This window comes from Euleptes europaea, chromosome 7 (assembly GCF_029931775.1).
Source record: "Euleptes europaea isolate rEulEur1 chromosome 7, rEulEur1.hap1, whole genome shotgun sequence".
Taxonomy (NCBI): domain Eukaryota; kingdom Metazoa; phylum Chordata; class Lepidosauria; order Squamata; family Sphaerodactylidae; genus Euleptes; species Euleptes europaea.
The window spans coordinates 71699068-71725222 of NC_079318.1; the positions used below are offsets into that span (position 1 = coordinate 71699068).

The 26155-nt window shown below is 44.7% G+C and overlaps 1 protein-coding gene across 1 annotated transcript in view; it reads left to right on the forward strand.

Annotated features, from left to right (window-relative positions):
- Nucleotides 1–5207: 5207 nt before the first annotated feature.
- Nucleotides 5208–26155, forward strand: part of REL (REL proto-oncogene, NF-kB subunit) — a 39532-nt gene continuing 18584 nt past the window's right edge. Inside the window, exons 1-3 of the mRNA XM_056853401.1 lie at nucleotides 5208–5303; nucleotides 8488–8636; nucleotides 15930–16021. Coding sequence (XP_056709379.1) covers nucleotides 5211–5303; nucleotides 8488–8636; nucleotides 15930–16021 — 334 coding nt within the window. The 5' untranslated portion in view covers nucleotides 5208–5210. The remainder of the gene's footprint in view (nucleotides 5304–8487; nucleotides 8637–15929; nucleotides 16022–26155) is intronic.

Genomic DNA, 26155 nt, shown 5'->3' on the forward strand with positions numbered 1-26155 from the left:
AGTAGATTAGGTTGAGACAGTGTGTGTTTGATTGGCTCAAGGTTATACCATGAGCTTCCATGACAAAGTGGGAACTTGAATCTGTCTCCCAGATCCTAGCCCAACACTCTCATCCAGGGGTATCAAACTTAATTGTTATGAGGGCCGGATGTGACATAAATGTCACTTGGTTGGCCATGCCTTGCCAGCCCAGTGCCTATAATAATAAAAAAAACATCCAGCAAAGAGGAGTGTACTGCATTCTCTTCCATCTTCAGTTATGGTTGCTGGCCAGCTGATTGCTCTGAAATCCATTGTTCTTTTTTATGCTACTCCTTCTGTTCTTTTCTTTCAGACAGAACCAAGATTGCAAGTTCCAGTGGGTGGGTTTGTTTTTTTTTAAACTGGTGAACTTACCCTAGTTTCTTGAAAATCCCCAACCTTCTCCCTGATTCATAACAATTTTCACATCCTTTGGTTCTGATTTGTAATGGATGAGATTTGGTTAGAGAAGCTGAGGAAAACGCCACCAAACTGACTGTATGACACGCTGCACTGATTCACTGAGCAAATGAATTTGGTTCTTTTGAGGCTGCTGTTGGCTGCCATCTGATCGGCTGCTCGCTCTTTGCTAAGTTAAAGTGATTCTGTACAATATTTGCCCATTCTTCTTCCTAGCCGCTGGCGTAAAACCTTTCTTAATAGTTGTTCTCTGTTGTTTTGGAATTCCGTGTCAGTAGACAAGCTCCGCCAATCACTTCTACAGGCCTTGCTATCACATCTCTCCAAAGCATTGCAGTAGAGATCATAGGCGAGTCTTGTGTGTATGTGTGCCATCAAGTCACAGCTAACTTAATGGCGACCTGTAGGGCTTTCAAGAAGCCCTAACTTGGGTGCCCCAGGCTACCCGATCTCATCACATCTTGGAAGCTAATTTGGGTCAGCCCTGGTAAGTATGTGGATAGGAGACCACCAACGAATGACAGGGTTGCTATACAGAGGAAGGCAACGGCAAACCACCTCTGTTAAGTCTCTTGCCTTGAAAATCCTATGGGGTCACTATAAGTCAGCTGTGACTTGCTGACACTTCAGACACACACCGGGCTTCCAGAGGTGGTTTGCCATTGCCTGCCTCTGCCTGGGCTGAAAGGTTTCTGAGATAACTGTGATTGGCCCAAGGTCACCCACCAGGCTTCATGTGGAGGAGTAGGGAATTGAACCCAGTTCTCCAGATTAGAGTCCGCCGCTCTTAACCTCTACACCACGCTGGCTCTCAAACGAGTCTTATTAATCATAAGTCCTGTTGCATCAGTGGAAAGAAAAGCAGGCAGATATCCTGCCCCCTTTGGGCATGCCTGTCATCACTTTCTCCAAATAGTGAACCGCTTCAAAGCTATTTGCAATATTGAACAGAAGTTATATCCTTCTTTTTAGCAAGGACTGGTGTTGACCCCCCTCATACCAAGATGCTGATAAAGATCCTAGTTATAAACACTGGATAATGAAACCTCCAAATATGACCTTTGAATCAGCTTCAGGAGAAAGCAACATGATTGTTTGTTCGGTGGTTAGTATTAGATGTAGAAATCCAAATCTAAAAATGTGAATTTCAAATTTCCAATGCTTGGATCATAAAACTTGTTTGGGGGCAGTGTGTTTGCAGAATGCTTAGGATAATGTCTAATTACCGCCCCTGACTTAGCATTTCCCTTAGTTCATGAGGACATATCAAATTACACTGCTTCATTAATTATCGTAGCAATTGGTTGGTTGATGTTGCAAAGGAAATCCAAAAATGTAACCAAACCTGTACCATGTTTTGTTCCACAAACCGGTTCTGTGTGCATGTTTAATCTGAACAGGTTCTGTTCTTCAGTAGGCAGAAGAGCAGCCAGATTCCATTATTCTAATGTGTGCAAATTGTACAACTGTGTGAGTGATTTTTAAAGCCACAGAGACCTGTCGCCATTATCACTAGTTGCACATAATATATTTTCAGCTGTGAAACAATCCCTCCCCCCACCCAAAAAAAAAGGGAAGTTTCGAACTTCTCAGTAAAGGCATATTTTTGTTTCTAGCTAGTTTTCTGTCTCTAATGGTGAGACTGAATAGGAAGAGGAAATGTATGAACCCAATCTTCCTTTAATAATCCCTTCATTTATTATTTGTGTAAATGCTGAGGGCTGCGTGCTAGAGCTCTGTACAAAAGACCCCTATTGATTACAAAGCCATTCAGTGACTTGATTCTGCAGATATATCTGCATTATGGAGTTAAACTAGTAAAATAGCCATTCTCTCTCAGCAAGGATCTCCTGGTGCTGTAATTCTGTGGGATCTCTGAAGGAAAATTCTTACCAGATCACACCATTTTACAACCCCTAATATTATTTTGTGAGAAGCCATGGTGGTTAGACTAGTATAAAACTAATGGACTGGATCCTGTGAGCAGCTTCTGTTCATGGGCTGAATTTCCTCTCCCTTCCCCCTATGCTCCTAAAGAGCTGCTACTGATAGCAGAGGGGCCACAGCTCAAGGGAAAGTCAGCAGAAATTGCCCCAGCTAATTTTGTGTGAAGATTTCTGTTTATTCCCCCTTAAACTCATGAACCTGCCTTTTCCTTAATCAAGCCTTTGGTCCACCAAGGTCAGTATTGTCTAGTCTGACTGGCAGCATCTCTCAGGCAGAGGTCTTTCACATCACCTACTACTTGGTCCTTTTTACTAGAGATGATCCTGGGACCTTCTGCATGGAAAACAGATGCTCTACCACTGAGCCATGGCCCCTTCTTGGTGCAGCCCCTCATGCTGCATGCCGATCTGTTTCCCTAACCCTTATAAACATGCCTTGTGAGTAAATGTGCACAACATGGCACAAGGACTGCTACACATGTGCGATGTCACGATTTATTGTGTCGCTGCAACCTAACAAGTTTTAAAGGTGCGATTCTTCTGAACTGCTCATCATTGCTGTTGGTAGCACTGTTGCAGTGCCAATTTGTCATGGGCCTGGAGAACAGTATTAAATAGCTAGACATAAGCAGAAAAAAAGAAAAGTAGGCATGAGGTGTCTGGAGCCCCAAGTTGTTGAGGTCAGGTCAGGCCCCTGTCGGGAAAGTGCACTCTAGAGTTCATTGGTCTCTGTGGCATGCTGTCCTTTCATGAATTGCTCTGTCACATTAGAGGCAGGCGGCACTGTATCTGACTTGAAGAGAAGAAGAAGAGTTGGTTTTTATATGCCGACTTTCTCTACCACTTAAGGGAGACTCAAACCAGATTACCATCACCTTCCCTTCCCCACAATAGACACCCTGTGAGGTAGGTGGGGCTGAGAGAGAGTGACTTGCCTAAGGTCACCCAGCTGGCTTCGGGTGTAGGAGTGGGGAATCAAACCCGGTTCTCCAGATCAAAGTCAGAAAAGGTCAGTGTGTGCCTTGGAGTGAGTGTGCCCAGTGAATGTGTGATTTGGAGCCCCTTATGAAATTGCTGGGAGATTCTTGGGCATTCTCTCAGTTGACACCATAGCTATAGCAGGAAAGTATTAGAGTCACAATTCATTACAGTCCTCGTTGGCACTTCTGGTCTAAAATTGAGCTGATTTCCTGCTCTGACTTCCAGTGCAAATTATGGAGGATTTTTACCATAAAGATGCCAAGGCCTAGAATGATAGCCCTCATGGCCAACAGAGGTTTTCATTGTTTACCAGAAGAACAGATTAGGTATCTGGTCTTTTTCTATTCTTCTAGCTTATAGATTCCCCTCCATCTTTCACCAGCCAAGCATTCACTCAGTTAAAGAGCCTACTGGATGTGTCTAGTATTTTCCCCATCCTTACATGCAGGATCAGGACCTCTTGGTAGAAGAGACCTTGGTCTTCACATCCTTTTCCACTGAAGTAGTGTGACTGAGTTGTCTGCCTGTGGTGCTAAGTAAAATTATGGATCAGAGGCAAGCTGAGGTCAATTGCAGAAAGACCAGGAAGGAAGTAGAACAGGTAGTGCTAGTGGTGAGAATGAGGAACCAGAGGGAGACTTGTAGTACCCGGAAGCTGCAAGGGCAAAGAGCCCGTGTGCTTTATGTGCTAGGTAAAAGTGAACAATGGTGGAGTGAGATTTATATAAGGCCTGGAAAGGGAAGGCTGATGGGAGGGATGGAACAAGAAGAGTTGGTTTTTATACCCCACTTTTCTCTACCTTTAAGGAGCCTCAAAGCGGCTTATAATTGCCTTGCCTTCCTCTCCCCACAACAATCTTGCTACCAAATAATCTGAATGAGATTGGGGATATTCTGACTGTTATTATGACTCACTCTAATTGATGTGATATTTTCATTTAATTACAAACTTGGTTAACCACTACTGTTTTCTTTGCTGTTGATTTGTGACATTGTGCTATTAGTTGTTTACAAATGACCATTCATTCCAGAATATTTTAAATTTCTCTTTTTCCTGCCCCCCTTTTTTGCTTCCTCTTTTAAATGTTATTTTTTCCTGTCTGTGGATCTTCCAAGGGACATGGAGTCATTTTGCTTAGTCAAAACTATTTGTATATTTCTCAAAAAATTCTCTTCCCTAAGGTTGCCAGCCTCCGGGTGGTGGCTGGAGATCTCCTGGAATTACAATATCTCCAGGCTACAGAGATCAGTTCCCCTGGAGAAAATAGTTGCTTTGGAAGGTGGACTCTATGGCATTCTGCCCTGATGAGGATCCAAACCCCGCTGTCCCTAGATTCCATTCTCAAAATCTCCAGGAATTTCCCAACCAGGAGCTGGCAACCCTATGCTTCCCTCCTTTCCATATTGGAACCTTCAAGGCCATTAACAATAGCAATTAAATGTCAATGACCAGAGAAAACCCAAAGTGTAAAAACAGCAGTTCGTTAACATTAAATTGATAGAACTACAGCAGCAAAACCAGGCATGTTGCTACGTCGCATTAAAGCACATTGAACTAACTACATCCTCACCTTGGCAGGGATATAGAGTTCTTGAGGCGAGGAATTCAAGAGCCTGAGCTCCATAATTCAGGTGGTAGTAGAACCTGGATCAGGGCCCTAAAAACCAGTTGAAAGTCAACAAGGGTGCTTCAGATTTGAGCTTGGTAACAAACCGGAAGCCCATGTTGAACACTTGGGATAAGCTGAGTTGTAGCTTTTTAACTTTGTTTTTTCCCCTCTTCACATTAAAGGTGGTCATGAGCCATACATTGAGATATGCGAGCAGCCTAGACAGAGAGGCATGCGTTTCCGTTACCAGTGTGAAGGGCGATCAGCTGGCAGCATTCCAGGCGAGCACAGCACGGATATCAATCGGACTTTCCCAGCTATACAGGTATCCCTATATTCCACTGTGGCTTTAAAAAAAAAGGTCTTTATCAGTGATTTTTTGCTCAACAGGTAAAGGAAAGAGGGATTAAAGGCAGCCCAATGTTATGCACACTTACTTGAAAGTAAGTAACCCTCTGTTCAGTGGATCTTATGCATGGGTAAATGTGCCTAAGACTGCCACCCAGGAGCAAATAAGCAGGTATCTGGTCTCTTTCTCCAAACAAAATGTACTGGGAAGCTTGAGGGGGGATAAATTCAGTCTCCTAGTTTGCCCTAATGTTAGGGTTGCCAGATAACCCCCCACCCATAGCTCTTTTGGCATGTCATTGCATCACCGATGAATATCCTGCAGACTGAATTTCACCATGAATTAAAAATAGACTTCCATTACAACAGTGAATTTTAACTATAACTACAGTGTGGTGTAGTGGTTTGGAGCGGTGGAGTCTCATCTGGAGAACCACATGAGTAGTGGAGACTAATCTGGTGAACTGGATTTGCTTCCCCACTCCTACACACGAAGCCAGCTGGGTGACTTTGGGCAAGTCACATTCTCTCAGCCTCACCTACCTCATAGGGTGTCTGTTGTGGGGAGGGGAAGGGAAGGTGATTGTAAGCCGATTTGAGTCTCCCTTAAGTAGTAGAGAAAGTCAACATATAACAAACCAACTCTTCTTCTTCTAAATTGGAAGCTATAACATACTTCAGAAAACTTCATTAGTGGACAAAAAGCTGTAGGACAGAACAGGTAGGTTCTCAGCTTTTGATTTCAAAGATTCTGGCTACTTGGGCTATGCCAGGTGGTAGGACAAGGAGCCAGAATCTAGCTACTTAGAAGAAGAAGAGTTTGTTTTTATATGCCAGGTGGGGCTGAGAGAGTGTGACTAGCTGAAGGTCACCCAGCTGGCTTCATGTGTAGGAGTGGGGAAACAAATCCAGTTCACTAGATTAGCCTCTGCCGCTCATGTGGAGGAATGGGGAATCAAACCCGGTTCTCCAGATCAGAGCCCACTACTCCAAACCACCGCTCTTAACAATTACACCACACTGGCCCTCTCTTAGGGATGGAGCCAGTGCCCCACTGATTTTTCTGGTGCCCTGCCAGTGGGTTTTCTGGGGCCCACTTGTATCTTCCCAAAGCATCTTTCCCACAAAGCAAAAGGCTAGTCCTGGTTTTCCTGCATCTCAGTGAAGCAGGAGGTGCTTCAGAAGAATACAAGAGGCATCACATTTGTGTCTTCTGGGATCACCCATTCAGAAACAGCTGCCTCCATCATAGGAGGAGGCTTGGCTTGCCACCTCCTAACGTTTATGACTGGCCACAGCTTCCATGGCAGCCACTTTGTTGTGGTGCCCACTCTCAGTTCTTAAAATTCCAAAAGTGCCCACTGTCTCAACAAGGTTGGGGACCCCAGGCATAGGGGACTAGGGAATTGGTGTGTCTGTATGGACTGCATGGTAGTGTGCCCTGTAATCTTAGTTCTGCCAATTAATTGGGGTCTTTGTGTGTTTTAATCTTTAAATTAAAACTTTAATTGGATTTATTAAAAGTTTACACTGATGTTTTTTAAAGCTGTCCTTCTTACCTCATTTTTGATCACTTGAATCTGACACAGGGGCATGTGTGATAATTGGTAAGGATTTATAACAGCTGTTACTTTACCAGCCTATCACTGTCCAACCGAAGGTACTTACAACTAAGTCTGGGGCAGATGTGGAAGTTAAACTAGCCCAGGAGAAAGATGACCTAACCTGCAGCAATGCTGGTGCTCATAATTGGCTAGCAATCACCACTGGCTGGTTTTTTAAAGAATGGCCCCAGCAGGTCTGTAAACACTACAAGGTTCCACTCAGTTTGTTCCTGGCCATTGGTGGCCTTGCAGGTCAACAGCCCACCAACAAGCCCTCAGTTCAAATTTCATCTCTGCCACAAACTCAAAAAGATGGTTTTGAGGAAGTCACTCCTAGCCTCAGCTCCCTTTTTATTATGTTAATGCTAGCATACCGGAAAGAGCTGTTGTCAGAATTACAAAATATATTGGGTGAAGCTCACTTTAAAAAGCACTCTACAAACCCTGAGTAGTAGTTGTAATAGTATTAGTCACTGCTTGCTAAAGTTTCATTGAAACTGTTGGGAGTTGAGTGCAGTATGGTGATTAGAGTATCCAACAAGGACCTAGGAAGCCTGGGTTCAAATTCCCTCAGCCATGAATCTCACTGGGTTGATCTAGAGCCAGTTACTTTCTCTTAGCCTAGTGCACCTCACAGGGTTGTGAGGATAAGCCCCATTCAGACCCTCAATGAATGGGTGGGGCTGTTTCCCAAGCATGCTATCTCACTTCTCCCACTTTTGACTGCTATGCTGCTTTGAAAGGTGATATAGAACTTGCTCATATGTAGGGTTGCCAACCTCCAGGTGGTGGCTGGATCTCCAGGCGACAGAAGTCAGTTCACCTGGAGAAAATGGCCACTTTGGAAGGTGGACTGTATGGCTGCAATCCTAAAGGGGGAGGCGAAGATCCTTAGGAGCCGGCGTAACCCCATGGTGGCGCAAGTGCCCATTTAACCCGGGATAAGGGGCGCTTATGCTGTCACGGGTGGCATCATCACTGGCACGCGACGCAGCAGTGTGGGGGTGCCAGCGCTGCCTCTTGGTAGTGTTCCAGCAGCGCATGTCCCCCATGCTGGCATCCTGGGAGATGTTCCCAGGGCGTTCCTGGGGGCGGAGCTACCTTTAGGCAGCTTCCGAACTCCTTCTGCCCCAAGAATGCCTCTTCTCCAAGTGGCATGGCTACACCACCTTTTTTGGTGGTATAGCCCCGTTGATTTCAGTGGGCTGATTTTGGGTTTTTTATTTTCATTTTAGTTTATTTTCCTTTTTTGGTATGAAAGGTGTTCATGGTGCTCTCAGACCACTCAGTGGATGTCTTTCTTTTGAATGTTGTTAGTGGGATGCAGGGGAAGAAACTGTACCTTTAAAAAAGGTCCCTTCTATATGAGTCTCTTAAAAAAAATGCCCAGGATCCACCTGTGCGAACAGCCATCAAGGGAGATTGTTCTATAGAGTCCTGATCAATTAATATGTATTTCAGCTCCATGGTGAGTTGCTTAATGATGCAATTTATTTTTAAAATGAAGGATGATTGTGAATAATACTAATAACTTCATTCTCTCTCTTTCTTTAATAGATTTTTAACTACTTTGGAAAAATTAAAATTAGAGTAACATTGGTCACCAAGAATGAGCCCTACAGGCCGCATCCCCACCGGCTGGTTGGAAAAGACTGCGAAAATGGCTACTACGAAGCTGAATTTGGGCCAGACCGCAGAGTCTTAAGGTAAGTAATTGGAAACAGCATGGTGCAGTGGCTAAGAGTGGCAGGACTCTAACCTGGAGAACGGGGTTCGATGCCCAACTCCTCCACCTGAAGCCAGCTGGGTGACCTTGGGCTAGTCACAGTCTTCTCAGAACTCTCTCAGCCCCACCTACCTCACAAGGTGCCTGGTGTGGGGAGAGGAAGGGAAGGTGACTTCAAGCTTCTTTGAGACTACTTAAGGTAGAGAAAAGAGGGGAGATAAAACCAACTAATATATAAAAAAAAAGTTGGTTGAAGAGAGATGTAATCTAGAAACAGACCTTAGGCTACAGTCCCCAAACCTGTTGAGGACATACCTTGCCGACTTTAGCTATCCTGTGATTGAACTCTTGTCTAAGTGCTTTATTTTGCCCCTCTTTGCCTGATTGTTCCCTCGCTTGCCCTGTACTGTCTCCCGTGTGGACAGAGCCCTAAGTGGCGGGGCCCAAGATGGAAATGCTGCCACCTCTTCGTGGGCCCTCAGCTGTAGAGTGCTTTGGTAACTTTTCCCCTCCAGAGGAAGAGGCAGTTGTGGGTAAGCAAGGGAGAGAATAGTCCGGGAGGGACAGAACCGATGAGTTCAGAGCTCAATTCGTGGGCAGGTTTTCAGTATTTTCCAACCAGGTGATGTTCTTTAAGCTCCCCTTTTGCACTATTTGTCTTGTCAAGCCTCTAGAGGGTTTGTGTGAGTCTCTGTGTTAATTTCAGAACAGAGCAGATAAGCAGTATGGCTATAAACTGTAAGATACTTCAGATCTCTGTGGGTTGGCACCTATGACTCTCTTCTGCTTAGTCTTCTTTACAGTTGCCAACCTCCAGGTAGGGCCCGGGGGGGTCTCCTGGAATTACAGTTATTCTCTGGACGACCAAGATCAGTTCCCTTGGAGAAAATGATTGCTTTGGAGAGTGGACTGTATGGCATTATACCCTGCTGAGGTTCCTCTCCTCCCCAAACTGTGCCTTCCCCAGGTTCCACCCCCAAACCTCCAGGAATTTTCCAATCCAGAGTTAGCAGCCCCTGCAAGGGAGAATTTGTTTTTTTAATGGAGGAAAGTGTGTGTGTTGAAGGAAATCTTTCTGTTTTGGAAAAAAAAATCCACAGTGGAAGAGAGTCATATGATCCACCTTAGTGGCAGGGATTCAGCTAGAGATGCCAGCCTCCAGATGGGACCTGGGGATATCCTGGAATTACAACTCATCTCCAGACTACAGAGATCAGTTCCCCAGGAGAAAATGGATGCTTTGGAATGTGGACTCTTTGGCATTGAACTCCACTGAGGTCCTTCCCAGCTTCCATCCCCAAATCTCCAGGAATTTCTCAACCTGGATCTGGCACCCCTACCCCCCCATCCCCCGCCACTGGCCAGGGGGACCTGGCAACCCTAGATCCAACCCTGTCAGTGGGTTCTGCCAAGTAGGAGTGGAATAGGCACAATCTCTCTTCTCTGTACAATATCTTAAGCTTGTGGTTTAATGACTCAGCAACATCTCCTGCCGCTAATGGAAACCTGATTATATAAAAGGTATATTAAACCCTCATTGTAATATGTTAAAATTACCAGTCACAGCAGCTGATTTCAAACAGATGAATCTATTTCTATGCAGATAGTTTCAAGCCATTAGAATTAATGTTGCACTATTTTCTGGGTGTTTGTTTATTTTGATAAGTGGAGCACTACCAGTGATTCACTTTTTAAGCACAAATTTGAGGACAACACTTTGTTTCTCTAATGAAGCGCTAGCTTATACCGCTCTACATTTGTTAGTCTTATGAGCTGTCGCTAGATTCTCTGTTGCTCTGGTTCAAATCTTGACTAGTAATTCTGAGACATATAACTCTTGAACGGAGTGAGGTTTTTCTTCTGCAATAATGCCAGGCATTATGAGACAGTCAAGAAGCTGCTTGGAGACAGAAGAGCTCAGTTAGTACAAGAAGCCTGGTTTGCATTTATTTTCCTGATTTTGATATTGCACTTTGCTGCCGTTTGGCATTCAACTTCCTATTTTGCGCTGTCCCTAGGGTGGTGATGATGTCATGGGTTTTCCATGTGGGAAAGAATCAAGTTGCTGGTGGTAGGTGGGGGGAGTCCCCCTGAAGCTGCCTTGTGACCCGATACCATCCATTGTATGCAAAGCAGGCAGATGTTGCTGCTTCTATCCAGAATCTGATGAGAGCAGAAAACTGTGTGGAAGTATTTCTCTTGACTACCAGATCAGGACATAAATCAACAGTGTTCTTTTTTGAAACTTGCACAAACCAATCTGACACATCTTCACCATTTTAATTGATTTTGGGGGGCCTGAATTCACAGTGATTACTCCTAAATGGATAATTACAGAAGTCCAGTGGCACCTTAAAGACTAATGAAGTTTACTCCTGAATAAGCTTTGGGGAATCAGAGCTCACTTCGTCAAGTGCATTGAAGTGTACAGTCATAGGAGTTATTTATACTTAAGTATAAACAACTGCTGTGGATGGACAGTTCATGCATCTGATAATGTGAGCCTTGATTTACAAAAGCTTGTTTGGGAATAAATTTTGCTAATCTTTAGAAAAAAGAAAACTGCATAAACAATGAATTATGTATATGCTAATGCAAAATGGATAAAAAGTTATTTGCATAGTTTGCTCCATAAGACTTATAATTCCATGTCAAATTATAAACAAATAAGTGAAGAAACCACAAGGACTTATGGGAGGCATTTTATTTCCCTTCCCGTGCTATTTCCTTTTTTCCTTCCCTGAAAGCCTCCGTAGGTTATCCCTTTTTCCTGCTTCCTTCCCTTCTTCCCACCCAGAGTCACCCATTGTCAGCTGTATTTATTATTTACTTACTTCATTTATACGCTGCCTTCTTCCACAATGGGGACCCGAAGCACCTTACGTCATTATCTTCTCCACTTTATCCTCATAACAACTCTGAGATGTACGTTAGGCTGAGAGTATGTGATTAGCCCAAGGTCACCCAGCGAGCCTTCATTGTAGAGTACAAACTTGAGCCTTCATCTCCCAAATCCTGATTTGAAACTCTAACCACTTTGACATTCATGGTGTGGCTGCTTTTGAACGCTAGGGAGGAGCCAGGCCTGGGTGGGTGAGGGAAGGCACAGGGTAGCTAGTCACTAGGTAGTTGCTGCCAGGTGTGGTCCTGATGAGTCCACCCTCAAAGGGCAAAACAGAAATAGGGAAGAACAATTCAGATGCCCTGAACTCCTTGATGGAAGAGCTGTTGGGTACAGCTGTTAAGCTGAATTTTGTTTAAGGTGACCAGATGGGAACTTCATATTAGCTAATTTTGAATGGTGCAAACAGTATTTTAATTCTCTCCTAAAAACTATTAATGGTCATCTGTCTTGGCCAGCTCCTTATGATTTCAAGCTGTTCCAGACAGTTAGCATTCTGTGTTACCTCTCTTCTTCCCCCTCCTTCACCTTTTGCAGTGCATCAGAACTAAAGTTTCATGCTTCCTAGGTATTGTTGTGTTTGTAAACTGTGTAGCACTTTCTTTGTAATATTTAGGTTGTGTGCTCTTTGAGCAAAATGCTTTCAGATTTAATAAATAATTAAAAAGAAATTTTTACGCTTACACCTCAAAGCTCTTGTTAGACTTTAGGTGCTACTGGGCTCAAAGTCTGTTTAAAATCCCCAACCAATTGTTGCTCAGGAGAACCGTCGTTATTATTTAAACTATAGATCTCGTCATTTGAATCCTATTTGTGAGTAAGACAGTACTGTGACCCTCTTGGCCTTGTTGGTATCTTCTGAGAGCAGAATTAGATGTTACACACAAGTACATTACAAAACTTCGTGACCACTTTTGTTCTAAGGAAAAGCTTCTTTGGGAGTGGAGGGGGCGGGATGCTTAATCCTTCTGCTCCCTGCTGCTTTTCATTACATCTCCCTCCCTCCCTCAAGGTTCAGATACTAATTCAGAAGGACACTCTTTGTACTTTTCCCTTTGCCCCCACATGAAGGCAAAGGAAGGTGAGTGTTCGTGTTGGAGGCAGGCGTGCTTCACTGGTGCAGACGCAGCCGTGCTTGCCCTATGGCGACACTTCTTGAGATCTGCATGGTGCAAAATAGATCCCTGTTTGGCACAAGCTGTTAAAGCTGCCATGCGCCCTCACCCTCTTATTAAACCAATGACAGACCTGGGCCATGGAGGCCTTTGCTTTGGTCTTAAGGCTTGTCTGCGTGTTTTTGCTGGCCTTCCAACACAAATCAGTTGTTGAATAAGGCGTCTTAACTTCCAGGTACTTTACAAGACCAAGCAGGGGCAACCCCATCTGTTCATGAGTCACAGGAAGAACTGTGGAATCTTACCCCGTAGTGAGAAAAGAGTAGATTTCCTCTGCTTGAAACTGGTTGTTCCTTCTGTGATGTGATCAAGGCAGTTGAATACCAAAACTGCTGAGATAAAGCAGTCTTTTCTTCCTCCTTGGCAGAAGCTACAGAGTATGATTTGTGGGGCGGGCGGGCGGTCTGTGTGGACAGAAGATGTGTAGCTGCCTTTCTACTGAATCCAGAGCACTGGTTCATCTGACTCAGTTCTGTCTACTGTGGCTCTGATTCTCTGGGGTCTCTCAGGTAGTGAAAGGTGTTTCCCAGCAGGCTTCATACTTGTGGTCTTCTGTATGCAAAGCAAGTGTGTGCTTCATTGAGCCACAGTTTCTCTCAAAGGCAGCCCACATGCTGCTGCTGGACGGCTGGCCAGTTTCTCATGGACCACCTAGCAGTTGCTGGGCTTCTTGTAGAGAATTCTTGATTGTGGTCTAATGTTGATAAACACAAATGTTCTTGTGAGTATATTCTAGTCTAGCCCATTATGTCTTAACTTTTAAGACATCTTGAGCATGCATTCTCAAGCATGAACTCTCCCTAGAAGCTAAAATGTCTAAACGGGGGTTATCATACTTTGGTCATATTCTGAGAAGACGAGTCACTGGAAAAAACAGTAATTCTAGGAAAAGTTGAAGGCAGCAGGAAAAGAGGAAGACCCAACATGCAATGGTTTGACTCAATCAAGGGAGCCATGGCCATCAGTCTGCAAGACCTAAACAAGGCTATTACCAATAGGACATTTTGGAGGTCATTAATTTATGCAGTCTCCATAAGTCGGAAGTGATTTGACAGCACTTAACACACACACACACACAAGTTTCAGCTGCATCACTGGGTCACAGGGGTACTTAAAAAAAAGAAGTATACAATTCAAGAGATAAGTTGACTCACCCTGCTCTTGTGTACAACAGTGTTTTTTTCTGTACAGAAATAAACATGCAAATGCTCAAGGCTTCTCTGTACTCCACTCAGGTTTATGAAGCATTCATTCATACGGGACTAGAACCAAGGTCTTTGCAATCTGGAGAGGCCATAATCAAATGGCCAATGTACTAGCTAGATAAGTCAATATTCTGCTATTACCCTGGTAGCATTTTGTCAAGCTCCCAGGGTGATCCAGACCCCTAGTTCACCCCCTCTTAGCAGCCTCTATATAACGTGAACACGCTGGTTTTGATCGGTGAGTCTCCTTTAACCTTGTTGCCGTTTAAAACTACAAAACTTTCCACAGGCAGCACCTCACTGTGTTCATAGTATAGGTCACTTGTGATAGCTATAAACACAGTCTGCATACTGTCTGTAATGTCTCCCATAACATTCTAATGAACCATAACCAATCCTTCTGGCACTGGAATCAAGCCAGAGGTGGAGGTTAAATGCATATTGCCAAATGCCTTCCGTCTTCCTATGAAGATTTGGTATCTAGAAACAGCTTCTTTTCTGATTGTTCAAGATGCTGAGGCTTACCTTTAAATCCTTTTATGAGCTGGGATCGAAATACTTGGAAAAAAATGCCTTCCCTTACACAGCCTCACATGCTAGTTGAGAGGCATATTCGGTCCCCCACCATTAGAGCAACCTATGGGTAAGTTGAGGGCAGCAGGAAAAGAGGAAGACCCAACAAGAGATGGATTGACTCAATAAAGGAAGCCACGACCTTCAATTTGCAGGATCTGAGCAGGGCTGTCAAAGATAGGACATTTGGAGGACTTTCATTCATAGGGTCGCCATGAGTCGGAAGCGACTTGACGGCACTTAACACACACACACACACACGGGTAAGGACTATCTGGTGGCTTATGGATCATGAGCACCTGTACAGCTGCCTCTCCTTTATGCTCCTTTATTGAAGGATCTGATGCTAGTGCACATGCATAGAGCTCAAGGGCTCTTGCCTCCAGCTTCTCTTTTGCATGTGTGCTTAAAAGAGCAGCAGGACAGTAAGGTCACTCAACAGTGGAGAGGTTTCCTTTTAAGCATGGCCATGTTGAAAGACTCTGGCTCTTCTTCCTGTCACCTTTGAACCCTAGGTGGTAGCCTAGGACCCAATCAGCTGCAAGCGCATGCTTTCCCTGAAAAGGGTCCCCATGGTTCAATCCCTGATATGTCCAGTTAAAGGATCCCAGATAACAAGTGTTTGAGGAAACTTTTCTTGACTCTCTGACTGGACAGCAAGTGCCAGGTAGAGTAGACAGTAAGACAGTACTAAGCTAAATGAAGAAGTGGGCCTAGGTGGTATAAGGTGGATTCGTATGGTCATAAGACTGGTAAAGGATAAAGAGTTGGCATGGCTCCCCTACTGATTACGCAGGTATCCCAGTGGTGTGACCTGCCTTTCCAAAAGACATTTTTTAAAGTTCCTAGTTGTGTGCTACCATTCCAAAGCAGGAGTTGGGGTATTTCCTTGGTGTAAAAAGCCTTGGGTATCCACTGGGCAGTTACCAAGGGATAAACTACATGCTGGTCTTTCTGTTTCCCCTCTCCTGGTGCCATAGTTATATACCTCTTAGCACAGTTCTGAGCACCATTACCAAACTAGAATTCCCAGGATTCTTTGGAGGTAGCTGTGACAATTAAAGTGGAATGAAAACTGATATTAATTTGTAGTGCAGATATGCCAGCTGTCTTGTCTCATTTCAAGTCCTCCTGTATTGCACGGTTTTAAATTTATATGTCTCCTTAGCAGTCTTCCTGCTCTTGCACCTCACCCTCCCCCCATTTTGCACTTTTTCAGGGTGCAATATACATGCATGCCAACACGGTGGCCCCTTTATGAACTTGTTGAATATTATGAGATTTGTGGTCATTCACAGTGAAACCCTCCTGCAAGGAATGTGTTGCCACTGGAATTTTCACAATAATTCGCTTTAGCACCAGAGGTGTGCTGCCGATGGTGGTCTGAAATTGCTGACGGTTACCTGTTTGTATTCCAGCTTTCAGAACCTGGGTATCCAATGCGTGAAGAAAAGAGAGCTCAAAGAATCCATCATCTCACGAATCGCAAATAACATCAATCCCTTCGGGGGTAAGTAGCATCAAAGATGCATTGAAAGACTTAAGATTTTACTTATGCTTTAGTATACTACTCTTTAAGGCCCCCAAGGCAGTCCAGATGATGGTAACATGTCCTGCTGCAATTGCATTTTTGAAGTCCTGACTTGGTTAGAGTGTACTGAGCCATGTGGAGGAGCAGAGTGACTACGTGTGCTTGCTCTGCTGCTGAATTAGTATTCCTGAGCTGCTTGTGGTGGCAGGCCTGGGTGTTGGTTCTTGTGTGTGTGCACCAGCCATGCAAAGAGCACTGTTGCAATGGTGTATTAGGACAGCAAAAGGTAACTATCCTAATGAGATGGTACAGTGCAGGAATAGTATTGTGCAATGAGTTATTTTGCAGTTACTAAGAACAGACAAAAGGGAGGGAAGGCAGCATGGTATTGCCCGGTCTCGGAAGCTAAGCAGGGTCAGCCCTGCTTAGTATTTGGATGGGAGACCACCAAGGACTACCAGGGTTGCAGTGCAGAGGAAGGCACTGGCAAACCACCTCTGCTAGTCTCTTGCGTTGAAAACCCCGTAAGGGGTCACCATAAGTCATCTGGGACTTGATGGCACTTTACACACACACACACACACACACACACACACACACACACACACACACAAGAACAGACAAAATGCAATGCTTGTGGAGCCTTGCTTTAGATACTGAATGGCAGTGGGTTGGGGAGATACTACTGTGAGCAGAGCTCATGGAAGGGATCTTGGCTGCTTCTCTTTCTGCAGTCCCTGGCAAAGCTCCTTTTGAGAGTTGGGGGACCCTCGGGAACACTGCAACTTGCACTTTTGGTGGCTGTAATAGGAAGGGGGCTTGGCAGAAATTGCCCGTCCAGTCTTGTGTGAACTCTTTCTGCCCCTTCCCACTTCATCACATCCCCTGTTGGGTTACCCAGCCCTTAGAAGTGGGTTTTCAAGGGACTCCAGGACCTGCAGAGAGAAGGAGAAAACATTTTGTCTGTGAAGCCTGCTGTGTTTATCGTAGCTTTGACCCAACCAGTATATTTTTGCATTTTTCTTCTTAGCCTTGAAAAGAGGTATTGGGATCAAGCTGCTATTCAGCCTTCATGTGAACCTGAAAAGCATCTTTACAATCTGAGTCTCCATATGGACTTAGATTGTTAATGTGCTTTTCAGGTGTGAATCAACGGCTGAAACATAGATTGTTATCCTCAACCTGTATGCCAGATATCATTCCAGTATCTTAAACGCTCAAAGGAGAAGTTGTAGCAAAGGCCTCATTGAATTCAGCCAATCAACATGGATTTAAAATCAATTCAATCAATTAATCAATAAACCAATTCAATAATAACATAATCATACAACTCCAGAACCAGAGAGGAGGGCCAATAACCAGTATTGAAGGTATGCCAAACAAAACAAAAAAGTCTTTACTCACTGGTGGAAGATACCGATAGAGGGAGACAGACATATCTGCCTGGGGAAGGCATGCCAAAATTTTGTTGCCAAAGCCAGGAAAGCCTTTTCTTGGGTTGCCACCCATCTAGCCTTAGATGGTGGGGCAGGCACAAAGCAGGGCTTCCAAAGATGACTGGACTGAACGGGTAGGTTCATATGGGAGAAGGCAGTCCTTAAGGTATGTTGTAGGGTCGCCAGCTCTGAGTTGGAAATACCTGGAGATTTTGAGGGTGGGGTTTGGGAAGTGGAGGGACCTTAGCAGGGTACAATGCCATAGAGTCCACCCTCCAGAGATGTCATTTTCTCCAGGGGAACTGATCTCTTTTGTCTGGAGATTACTTGTAATAGCAGGAGATCTCCAGGCCCCACCTGGAGGTTGGCAGCATTGTCGGTCCCAGGAAGTAAAGGTAAAGGTAGTCCCCTGTGCAAGCACAAGGTCATTACTGACCCATGGGGTGATGTCACATCCCAACGTTTACTAGGCAAACTATGTTTACGGGGTGGTTTGCCATTGCCTTCCCAAGTCAACTACTACAGGGCTTTAATGGTCAACACCAGCATTTTGAATTGAGGCTGGAAGCAAATTGGAAGTCCATGTAGATGGAACAGGACTGTAGTGATATGTTTCCGACAACCCATTCCAGTCATCACTCTGGCCACAGCATTATGTACCGACTGTAGGTTCTGGGCAGTCTTCAGGGGCACACTCACATAGAAGGGCCATAGCTCAGTGGTAGAGCATCTGCTTGGCATGCAGGAGGTCCCAGGTTCAGTCCCCGGCATCTCCAGTTAAAGGGACTAGGCAAGTAGGTGATGTGAATGACCCCTGCCTGAGGCCCAGGAGAGCCGCTGCTGGTCTGAGTAGACAATACTGACTTTGATGGACCAAGGGTCTGATTCAGTATAAGGCAGCTTCATGTGTTCACCTCACTCTGCAGTAATCTAATCTAGATGTTACCAGGGCATACACCACAGTGGCAAGATCCTTCCCACCCAGGAAGGGCCGCAGCTGGCTCACCAGCCACCATTGCCACCTGTTTATCCAACATGAGGCCTGGGTTCAGCAGCACCCACAAGCTACAACCCTGCTCTTTTAGGGGGATTACAACCCCATCCAGAACAATGGATGGCCCATTTTTTGGGTCAGATCTTCTCCCCACCAGAGTTGCAACTCTGTCTTGTGGGGATTAAGTTTCAGCTTGTTAGCCCTCATCCATTCCAAAACTACCTCTAGGCACTTGGTTCAGTTTCCACAATCTCCCTGAGACCTGCTGGTAGCCCGGGATAGACATAAGTATCATTGCATATTGGTGGCAACTCAGCCCAAATCTCTAGATGACTGCTCCCAGCAACTTTACATAGATGTTGAAAAGAACAGGGAACAAGATGAAACCTTGGGGAACTCCATAGGCCAAGGGGCAGAACAGCAGTCCCCCAGCACCACGCTCTGAATCCTATCCTTGAGGTAGGACTGGAACATAGTGATGTAGCGTTTCATATTTCTCAGTAACTTCAGTGTGCAAGCCGCCTGAGACTGCAGTGAGTCACAATGGACAAAAGACATGGCAGAATGGATGGAGAGCTGCTTTCCTTCTACGTTGCTTGCACTAAAAGGTCATACTTGCCATATGATGGACACTGTCACCCATGTGGGATAGAGGTGTGGTGCCACAACTTGCCACCCACATACGAAGTAGTCATGCAACTGGTCCTCTGCTACTTACTCATAGATATGGTGACACATTTCCTTGTTACGTTGTGCAGGCCCAGTTCCTCTGTCCTTAACTGTTCTTTGTTGTGGTCAGATTAGTAGTAAGATTCAAGTGAACAGGACAGCTAGGCGATGGTAGAGTTACAGATAAAATTGCTCTGGTTTGGGGATGTTTAGTTCTCTAGCGATCACTAGCTGTCTTTGTGACTGTGGGAACCCCAAAGGAATGTGGTAGTGAGCACAAAATAAGGACCTTATTTCTTGATTACTACTCCAGACTTTATGACTACTTCTTGACTATGAGATATTGATAATTGTATATATAGTTGCAATATTACATCCCCAAGAGGGTAACACACACGAGGATTAGTTTTCCTTGAGGATGGAAGCCTAACACAGAGGAAGAGGTTTTGCAGTTATGTATTTTAATTGTTATCTTGCAAAAACAACACACACATAGTCATAAATATGTTTTATATATCTACGTATATCTTTGAGTCTGGAATGTTGATTTCTTAGACCACTGAAGAAGGCTGTATGGCCGAAACTTGTATGATCAGAGTCTAATGGTGTGATTTTATAACTTATTGTGTTATTTGAGCATGTCAGTTTGGTAGGCTTTTGCAGGGCCCTATATGTGTTATATGTGGTATTAGATTTTATCCTGAGAGAACTATATACATATTTTGTACTTACATAATGTTTAGATTGTATAACCTTTGGCCTTGGATGTTTATTTATTTTGTTCTTGACCTTTTAAACATACCCAGCTCCTTCAACCTTTCCTCATAGGGCTTGGTCTCCACACCCCTCACCATCTTCGTTTCCCTCCTCTGGACACGCTCCAGCTTATTAACATCTTAAACTGATGCCCAAGCAGCTTGAAACCATGGTTTGATTGTCCCATTTGAAAGCTCAAGCCATGGTTTAGGTTCAAATACTATGATCTGTTCAAATACTGGTTTGATGTGATCCTGGGTGACCTTGGGCCAATCACACACTCTCAGCCTAATCTACTTCACAGATTGTTATCAGGATAAAATGGAGGAGAGGAGAATGATGTAAACTTCTTTGGGTCCCCAGTGGGGAGAAAGGCAGGATATAAAGAACATTAAAATCGCTTGCAGGTGCTCCTAGATTCCCAGGCCAGCTATTCTCAGTGTCTAAAGGTGTTTTGACCTGTAATTTATTTAATTATTTACTTCATTTATATCCCACCTTTCTCTCCAACGGGGACCCAAAGCAGCTTACATCAACCTCTTGAGGTAGATTAGGTTGAGATGGTATGGCTGTGCCAAGGTCACCCAAAACTCTTCTATGGCAGAGTGGAGTTTGAACCTGGGTCTCTCATATAGTAGTCCTTCACTAACCACTACACCGCACTGTCTCTGTAAAGCCTTCAGCAGGGATTGCCTTTTGCCACAATCTTGCATGTGTTTTATGATCTGTGTGGGGGTACCATCTTTTCTGGTTCCTAGCACGAACAGGGCCTTGTCAGCGATAACTCCAGTGTTACTAAAGGCCCTCGCTCAAGAAGCTCAAGTAGTATAATCTCTTGCCTCTTTTTGTGTCTAGATGAGACCATTTCTATTCTGTGTCAGGCTTTTGTAAACTGATGTTGTAGTGAATTGAGGCCTAAAGCTTTTTAGAGCTCAGTTCACACATTACAAAATCCCTGTACCACCCATGTCTTTGTTTCACAGATGTGATCTGGGAGTTTAATACTTAGAAAATATTTCCCAGATGCACACTGACCCAATTCAGATCAAAACTGCAGGAGAGAGGGGGGCTGTAAGTAAGTTGAACTAACTCAGCTAAACATACATTACCTAGGCTGTATCAGGTTCCTCAGAGCATGTGCAGAGTTTCCTGCAGTAACAAGAGGTTGGAGGAGTCCATAACCCATACCCAACCTCCCGTGGACCCACGCTGGAGACTGGAGACAACGGCAAATACCAAAAGTCCAGAAATTTATGGTCGATGGAATCGGACCTAAGCCAGCCTCTTTTTTTAAGAGTGATGAGCGGATGTAGCCAATGCCACACAAAGCTCCATCTCTGATGTCAGAGGTTATTGATACCAATCAGAGAGTAATGAAATATAGTCCCACCTCCACCAAGCATCTGGTGGTGGTTCTGAACTTCCACGACAAAGAGGTGGTCTGGCCCAAACCGTATTGTCCTTTATCCAAAAGGGATTAACTCTGTCATGGTAGTTCCATGTGGAATGGAAATGAATGGGTCATTCTGATGTAAACCCCCAGTGGTCCAAGATCACAGACACTCTAAGTCAGGGGTGTTGAACTCAATTGTTACGAGGGCTGGATATGACGTAAATGTCACTTGGTTGGGCCGGGCCATGCCTTGCCAGCCCAGATTGAGAGTGGGGGTGTGTGTGGCTCATGGGCCGGATAAGAGATCTCAAGGAGCCGGATCTGGCCCGTGGGTCTTATTTTTGACACCCCTTCTCTAAGAGGTTCTATTGCCCTAGTAAGGCTTCTGTTGCAATAATTTCTGGGGGAAACCCAGAAGCAACAGTGGTACCTCTAAAACTGTGTTTTAGCTTCCAGGGTTTCACTGGAAGTGACACCAGCAAGATTGTGACACTGGTGAGTTATTTTTTATTTGCCCCAGCTGCCACTTGGAGCTGTGGGTGGGCAGTGTGAGCTTGATAGTTGCTTTTATTATGCTGTAAATGGGCTTGTATAGACCTGCTGAAAATCGGTATATACCATTTAATAAATAAAAGATATATTAATCTTGCTGACTGTTATTGGAAACTGGATACTGGAGTATTTGCTGTGAATTCATGTCCTGCCTTTCTTCCTCCCTTGAGCTCAAGAGGTCTCCTGTAGAGGAATTTACCACACCCATGACCCCATAGTTTCAGCAAGATTGTTGTATCGTGCACATCTCCGGGGGCCAAAATGAATCCTTGGACTCATTCAAGCGGAACAAGTAAAGGTTCATTACAGCTCTGTGGACCAAATGAGGAGAGTAGATCCCCCACCTCAGAAGGTCTCCCATCTGCAGTGGCTTCCTCCTGTAACCATATTGAGAACCCACAGGCTAAGCCTCAGTCTCTTTTGCAAGTTGTCACTCTGTCACAAGTTACAGTCCTCCCACAGTAGATCTTTCCACTGTAACAGCAGCGTCATGGGAAGACAGCAGACATGAGGAAGAAACTCTCCTCTGTGGGTTCTCTGCTGTGGTTATTACATCACCAACAAGGGTAGGCTACAACGGGATGTAGTTTATGAGAACAGAAATGTCTTAGCAGGCATGTCCGATAAGTCTTTTCTTAAAAAAAAAAAAAAAAAGGCCTTGAAATCTACTGAAATTTTTTTGGTCATTATCAGAGGGATTGCACATGAAAGGGGCTCTTGTGCTGTATGCTGGTCAGACACCGAATGCCGCCACAAAAAACCAGGGCAAAGTACCATAGAGATACAGGATTAGAGTTACACTTTTGTGGTTTAGAGGTGGCAAGCTCAACCTGTGCCCCTCCCTTTTACCACTTTTTCGAAAGTGGGATCGAATAGGCGTGGTGTGGGGACAGAGATCAGGCTTTGGGTATTCAAAATATAAGCAAGCTTAATGAACTATTAAAAAGACTACATATGGTGAAGCTGAGCAAGGATATAAAGACATAATGAAAACACACAGCCCTCTCTAACCCTAACTCTATACTGAGCCTAAACGGTATTAAAAGTAAGATAGGTTAGTAATTCTTGAAGTTGCAGCATTTCAAAGTCTGTCATTACCTTAGTTCTTGGAGTTGGGATGTCTCCAGTACCCCAGCAGGGAAATGGATAGAAAAGATGTAATGAAGAAAAGGGGAAGATTATGATAGAAAAATACCTCCACTCTCCCGGTCCACAATTCTTCTCCTTCAAGAGTCCACTGGTGACAATCCAAATGGAATAACTTTACGGGCCTTCTTCATTCTGCCCACCACGGGGATGGTGAGCTTGCAGTGCAATCCTCACCAGAGTTACACCCTTCTAAACCTGTTGATTTTCAAGGCTTCAGAAGGAAGTAACTCTGTGAAGGAGTGCACTGTTAATTTATCACTCGTTTAAACCCTTTTGATAATGCATTTGTAATGCAAGTTATTCTTTAATGTATGTATTAAGGCTTAGTGGAAAACATGCTGGACATGCAGAAAGTGATAGGTTTAGTCCTTGGCATCTCCAGTTAAAACAGCAGCTCAAGTTAATGAGTATTGAGAGACCTTTCTGCTTCTGAGATCCTAGAAAGTCACTGCCAGCTGGGACTAGTGGTCTGACATGATATAAGGCAGCTTCGTATATGTACTTGCAAAAGCTGCAGGAAGGTAGGTACTGTCTTAGAAGAGCATTTCTCTTTCTCTCCCGCATAGGATGAAATGTCCCTTCTAAGATGCTACCTGTTGTATGATGTGACTGCATCATCCAAAAATAGGATTGTGTAGAGAAAAAAAAGTCTTGTTCTTTTTTTAATAGAGGCTTAAAGTATGGAAGTGGGCAGCTGAAGCTTTTCATGATGTGGAAGTTTATATCCAAGGGGCAGATCTGTATTTTTCCAAGCATATTGGCAATGTATGCAAAAAAAAAATTCTTCCCTTCCTCTTCGGAACTATTGTTAGATTAAATTTGCATATGAATAAAGTAAGGGGCGTTCCATGCCAAGTTTTTTTCCCCAATAATGCAATTTTAAACTCTTTAGCAATATAGGTACTCTGTTCTACAAGATTACATTCTGTTCTTGTCACTGGTTGATAAGATCTAATTTCTGCCCATTCAGCCATTTGTGGAGTTCTGTGTCAGTTGCTGTGCTCTTTGCTCAAAACTGAATTGGATGCTTTGAAATGGATGATGGTAGCCGTTTTCTCGGCCTAAATTCTGAAGCTTGGCCTTGCATCTTGGAGCCTGCTCCCTGGCAACTGTACAGTTCATTGTAAATCTAATAAATAAATGAGTGGGACAAGGCGGGAAAGTTGTGGTATTCTAGACCCAAGCAAGCCTGGGGGAGTGTGGGTGTGGGTGGGTGTATAATTTGTGACTCATGGTAGGTGTGGTGAGTGGGTGAAAAGTGGTGCTTTGTGTATATGGTTATTTCTAAGGTGTCACATTTGGTGCTGTGGGTGTGGGCGTACTAATGGTGAGGAGCATGTTTAAATGCATGATTTTGGTCTGGTGCCTATGAACATGTGTGCATTCAGAATGGGTTTTGGGGGGTGGCCAATGAGAATGTTCTCTGTGGGTGGGATCTCAATTTGTAAGAGGCCATGATCATGATGCCTCACTGGGGATCAATCAGCTTTCCAGAGAACAATGACATCACCGTGCCTAATTGGGTATTCCCCTTCCATGTCTTAAATTATAATACATAATGCATATACACATGAACACATGAAGCTACATTATACTGAGTCAGACCCTTGGTCCATCAAAGCCAGTATTGTCTACTCAGACTGGCAGCGGCTCTCCAGGGTCTCAGGCAGAGGTCTTTCACATTACCTACCTGCCTAGTCTCTTTAACTGGAGATGGCGGGGATTGAACCTGGGACCTTCTGCATGCCAAGCAGAGGCTCTGCCGCTGAGCCACAGCCCTTCCCCTACATACATAGTATGCCACCTTAGAAGGGTGCCAGATAAGGCCTGGCAGCCAGCAGGGGGACTTACCAGCAGCAGGGGCCCTCATCCGTGACATAACGACATTGCTGGTGATGTGCTGACATCACTCCCCATGTGTGCAGAAGTGGTGTCTGTGTGTTGTCGGCATGCTCTGACATTTGGGCAAGAGTTTTGACCAAATGTCAAAGCATCCCTGGCATCCCCTGGTGAACTGTTGACATCACTTCAGTGAGCACAAGGAGTGATGCTTGCGCACTGGGACATTCCCTGCCCCATACCATTTGCTTCCATTTTCTCCTCCACCAGCCAGCTGAGTGGTGATGGGAAAGTGCCCTCTAGGGGTGGGAGTTCCATAACCCCAGTGGTGGAATGGCAGCCGTATGCCTAGACAGTTTTTTTGTTCACATCTATATTTTATTTATTTATACTTATATTTATAGTCCTCCCTCCCCCTATGTAGCAGGGCTCAGGGCGGGTAACAACAATTTAAAATACACTAAATAAATACATAGATTAAAACTAAATTGAAACAGTACAATAGATGGTGCTATAAAATCAACAGTGTGCCTAGTGCGTAATGTGGGAGCCAACCCCCCCCCCCAGGTTTGGACCGGCTGATAGATTTGCTGTATACCATTGTTGCCCTCAACTATATGCCTGGCAGAACAGCTCCACCGAAACGGAACTAGATCGATTAAAGCTTGGGCTTTCCTAGGCAGAGGGTTCCATCAGGTAGGGCCCAGGACTGAGAAAGCCTTGGCCCTGGTAGAGAACAGTGGGAAGCCTTCATGACAGGGACCTCCAGTAGATTTTCAGATGATGACCACAAGGCTGTCATGGGCATGTACTGGAGAAGGCGGCCCTGAAGATACGAGGGTTCTAGGCCATGTAGGGCTTTGAAGATCAGCACCGAAGCCTTGAACTAGATCCAGTATAGAACTGGAAGCCACTGCAGATGTCGAAGCACTAGCTGGATATGCACTTTCCATGGCGCCCTAGCAAGGACGCGTGCAGCTGCATTCTGGACCAGCTGCAACTTCTGGAGTAGACTCAAGGGTTAAAGCGAGTTGCAGTAGTCCAATCTGGAAGTGACCATTGCATGGATTACTGTGGCCAGAACAGCAGGTAACAGGTAAGGCAGGAGCTGCTGCGCCTGGAGAAGATGGAAAAAAATTGTCCGGGCCACGTTATTAACCTGGGTCTCCAAAGAAAGAGAGGCCCAGGATCACGCCCAAACTCTTGACAGAGGAAGATGGAACTCATTGCACCCTGTCAAGGGCTGGGAGTTGGACAGCTTGACCTGGACCCATCTGATCTAACCACAGGAACCTCTGTGGATTTAGCTTCAGGCAGCCCCACAC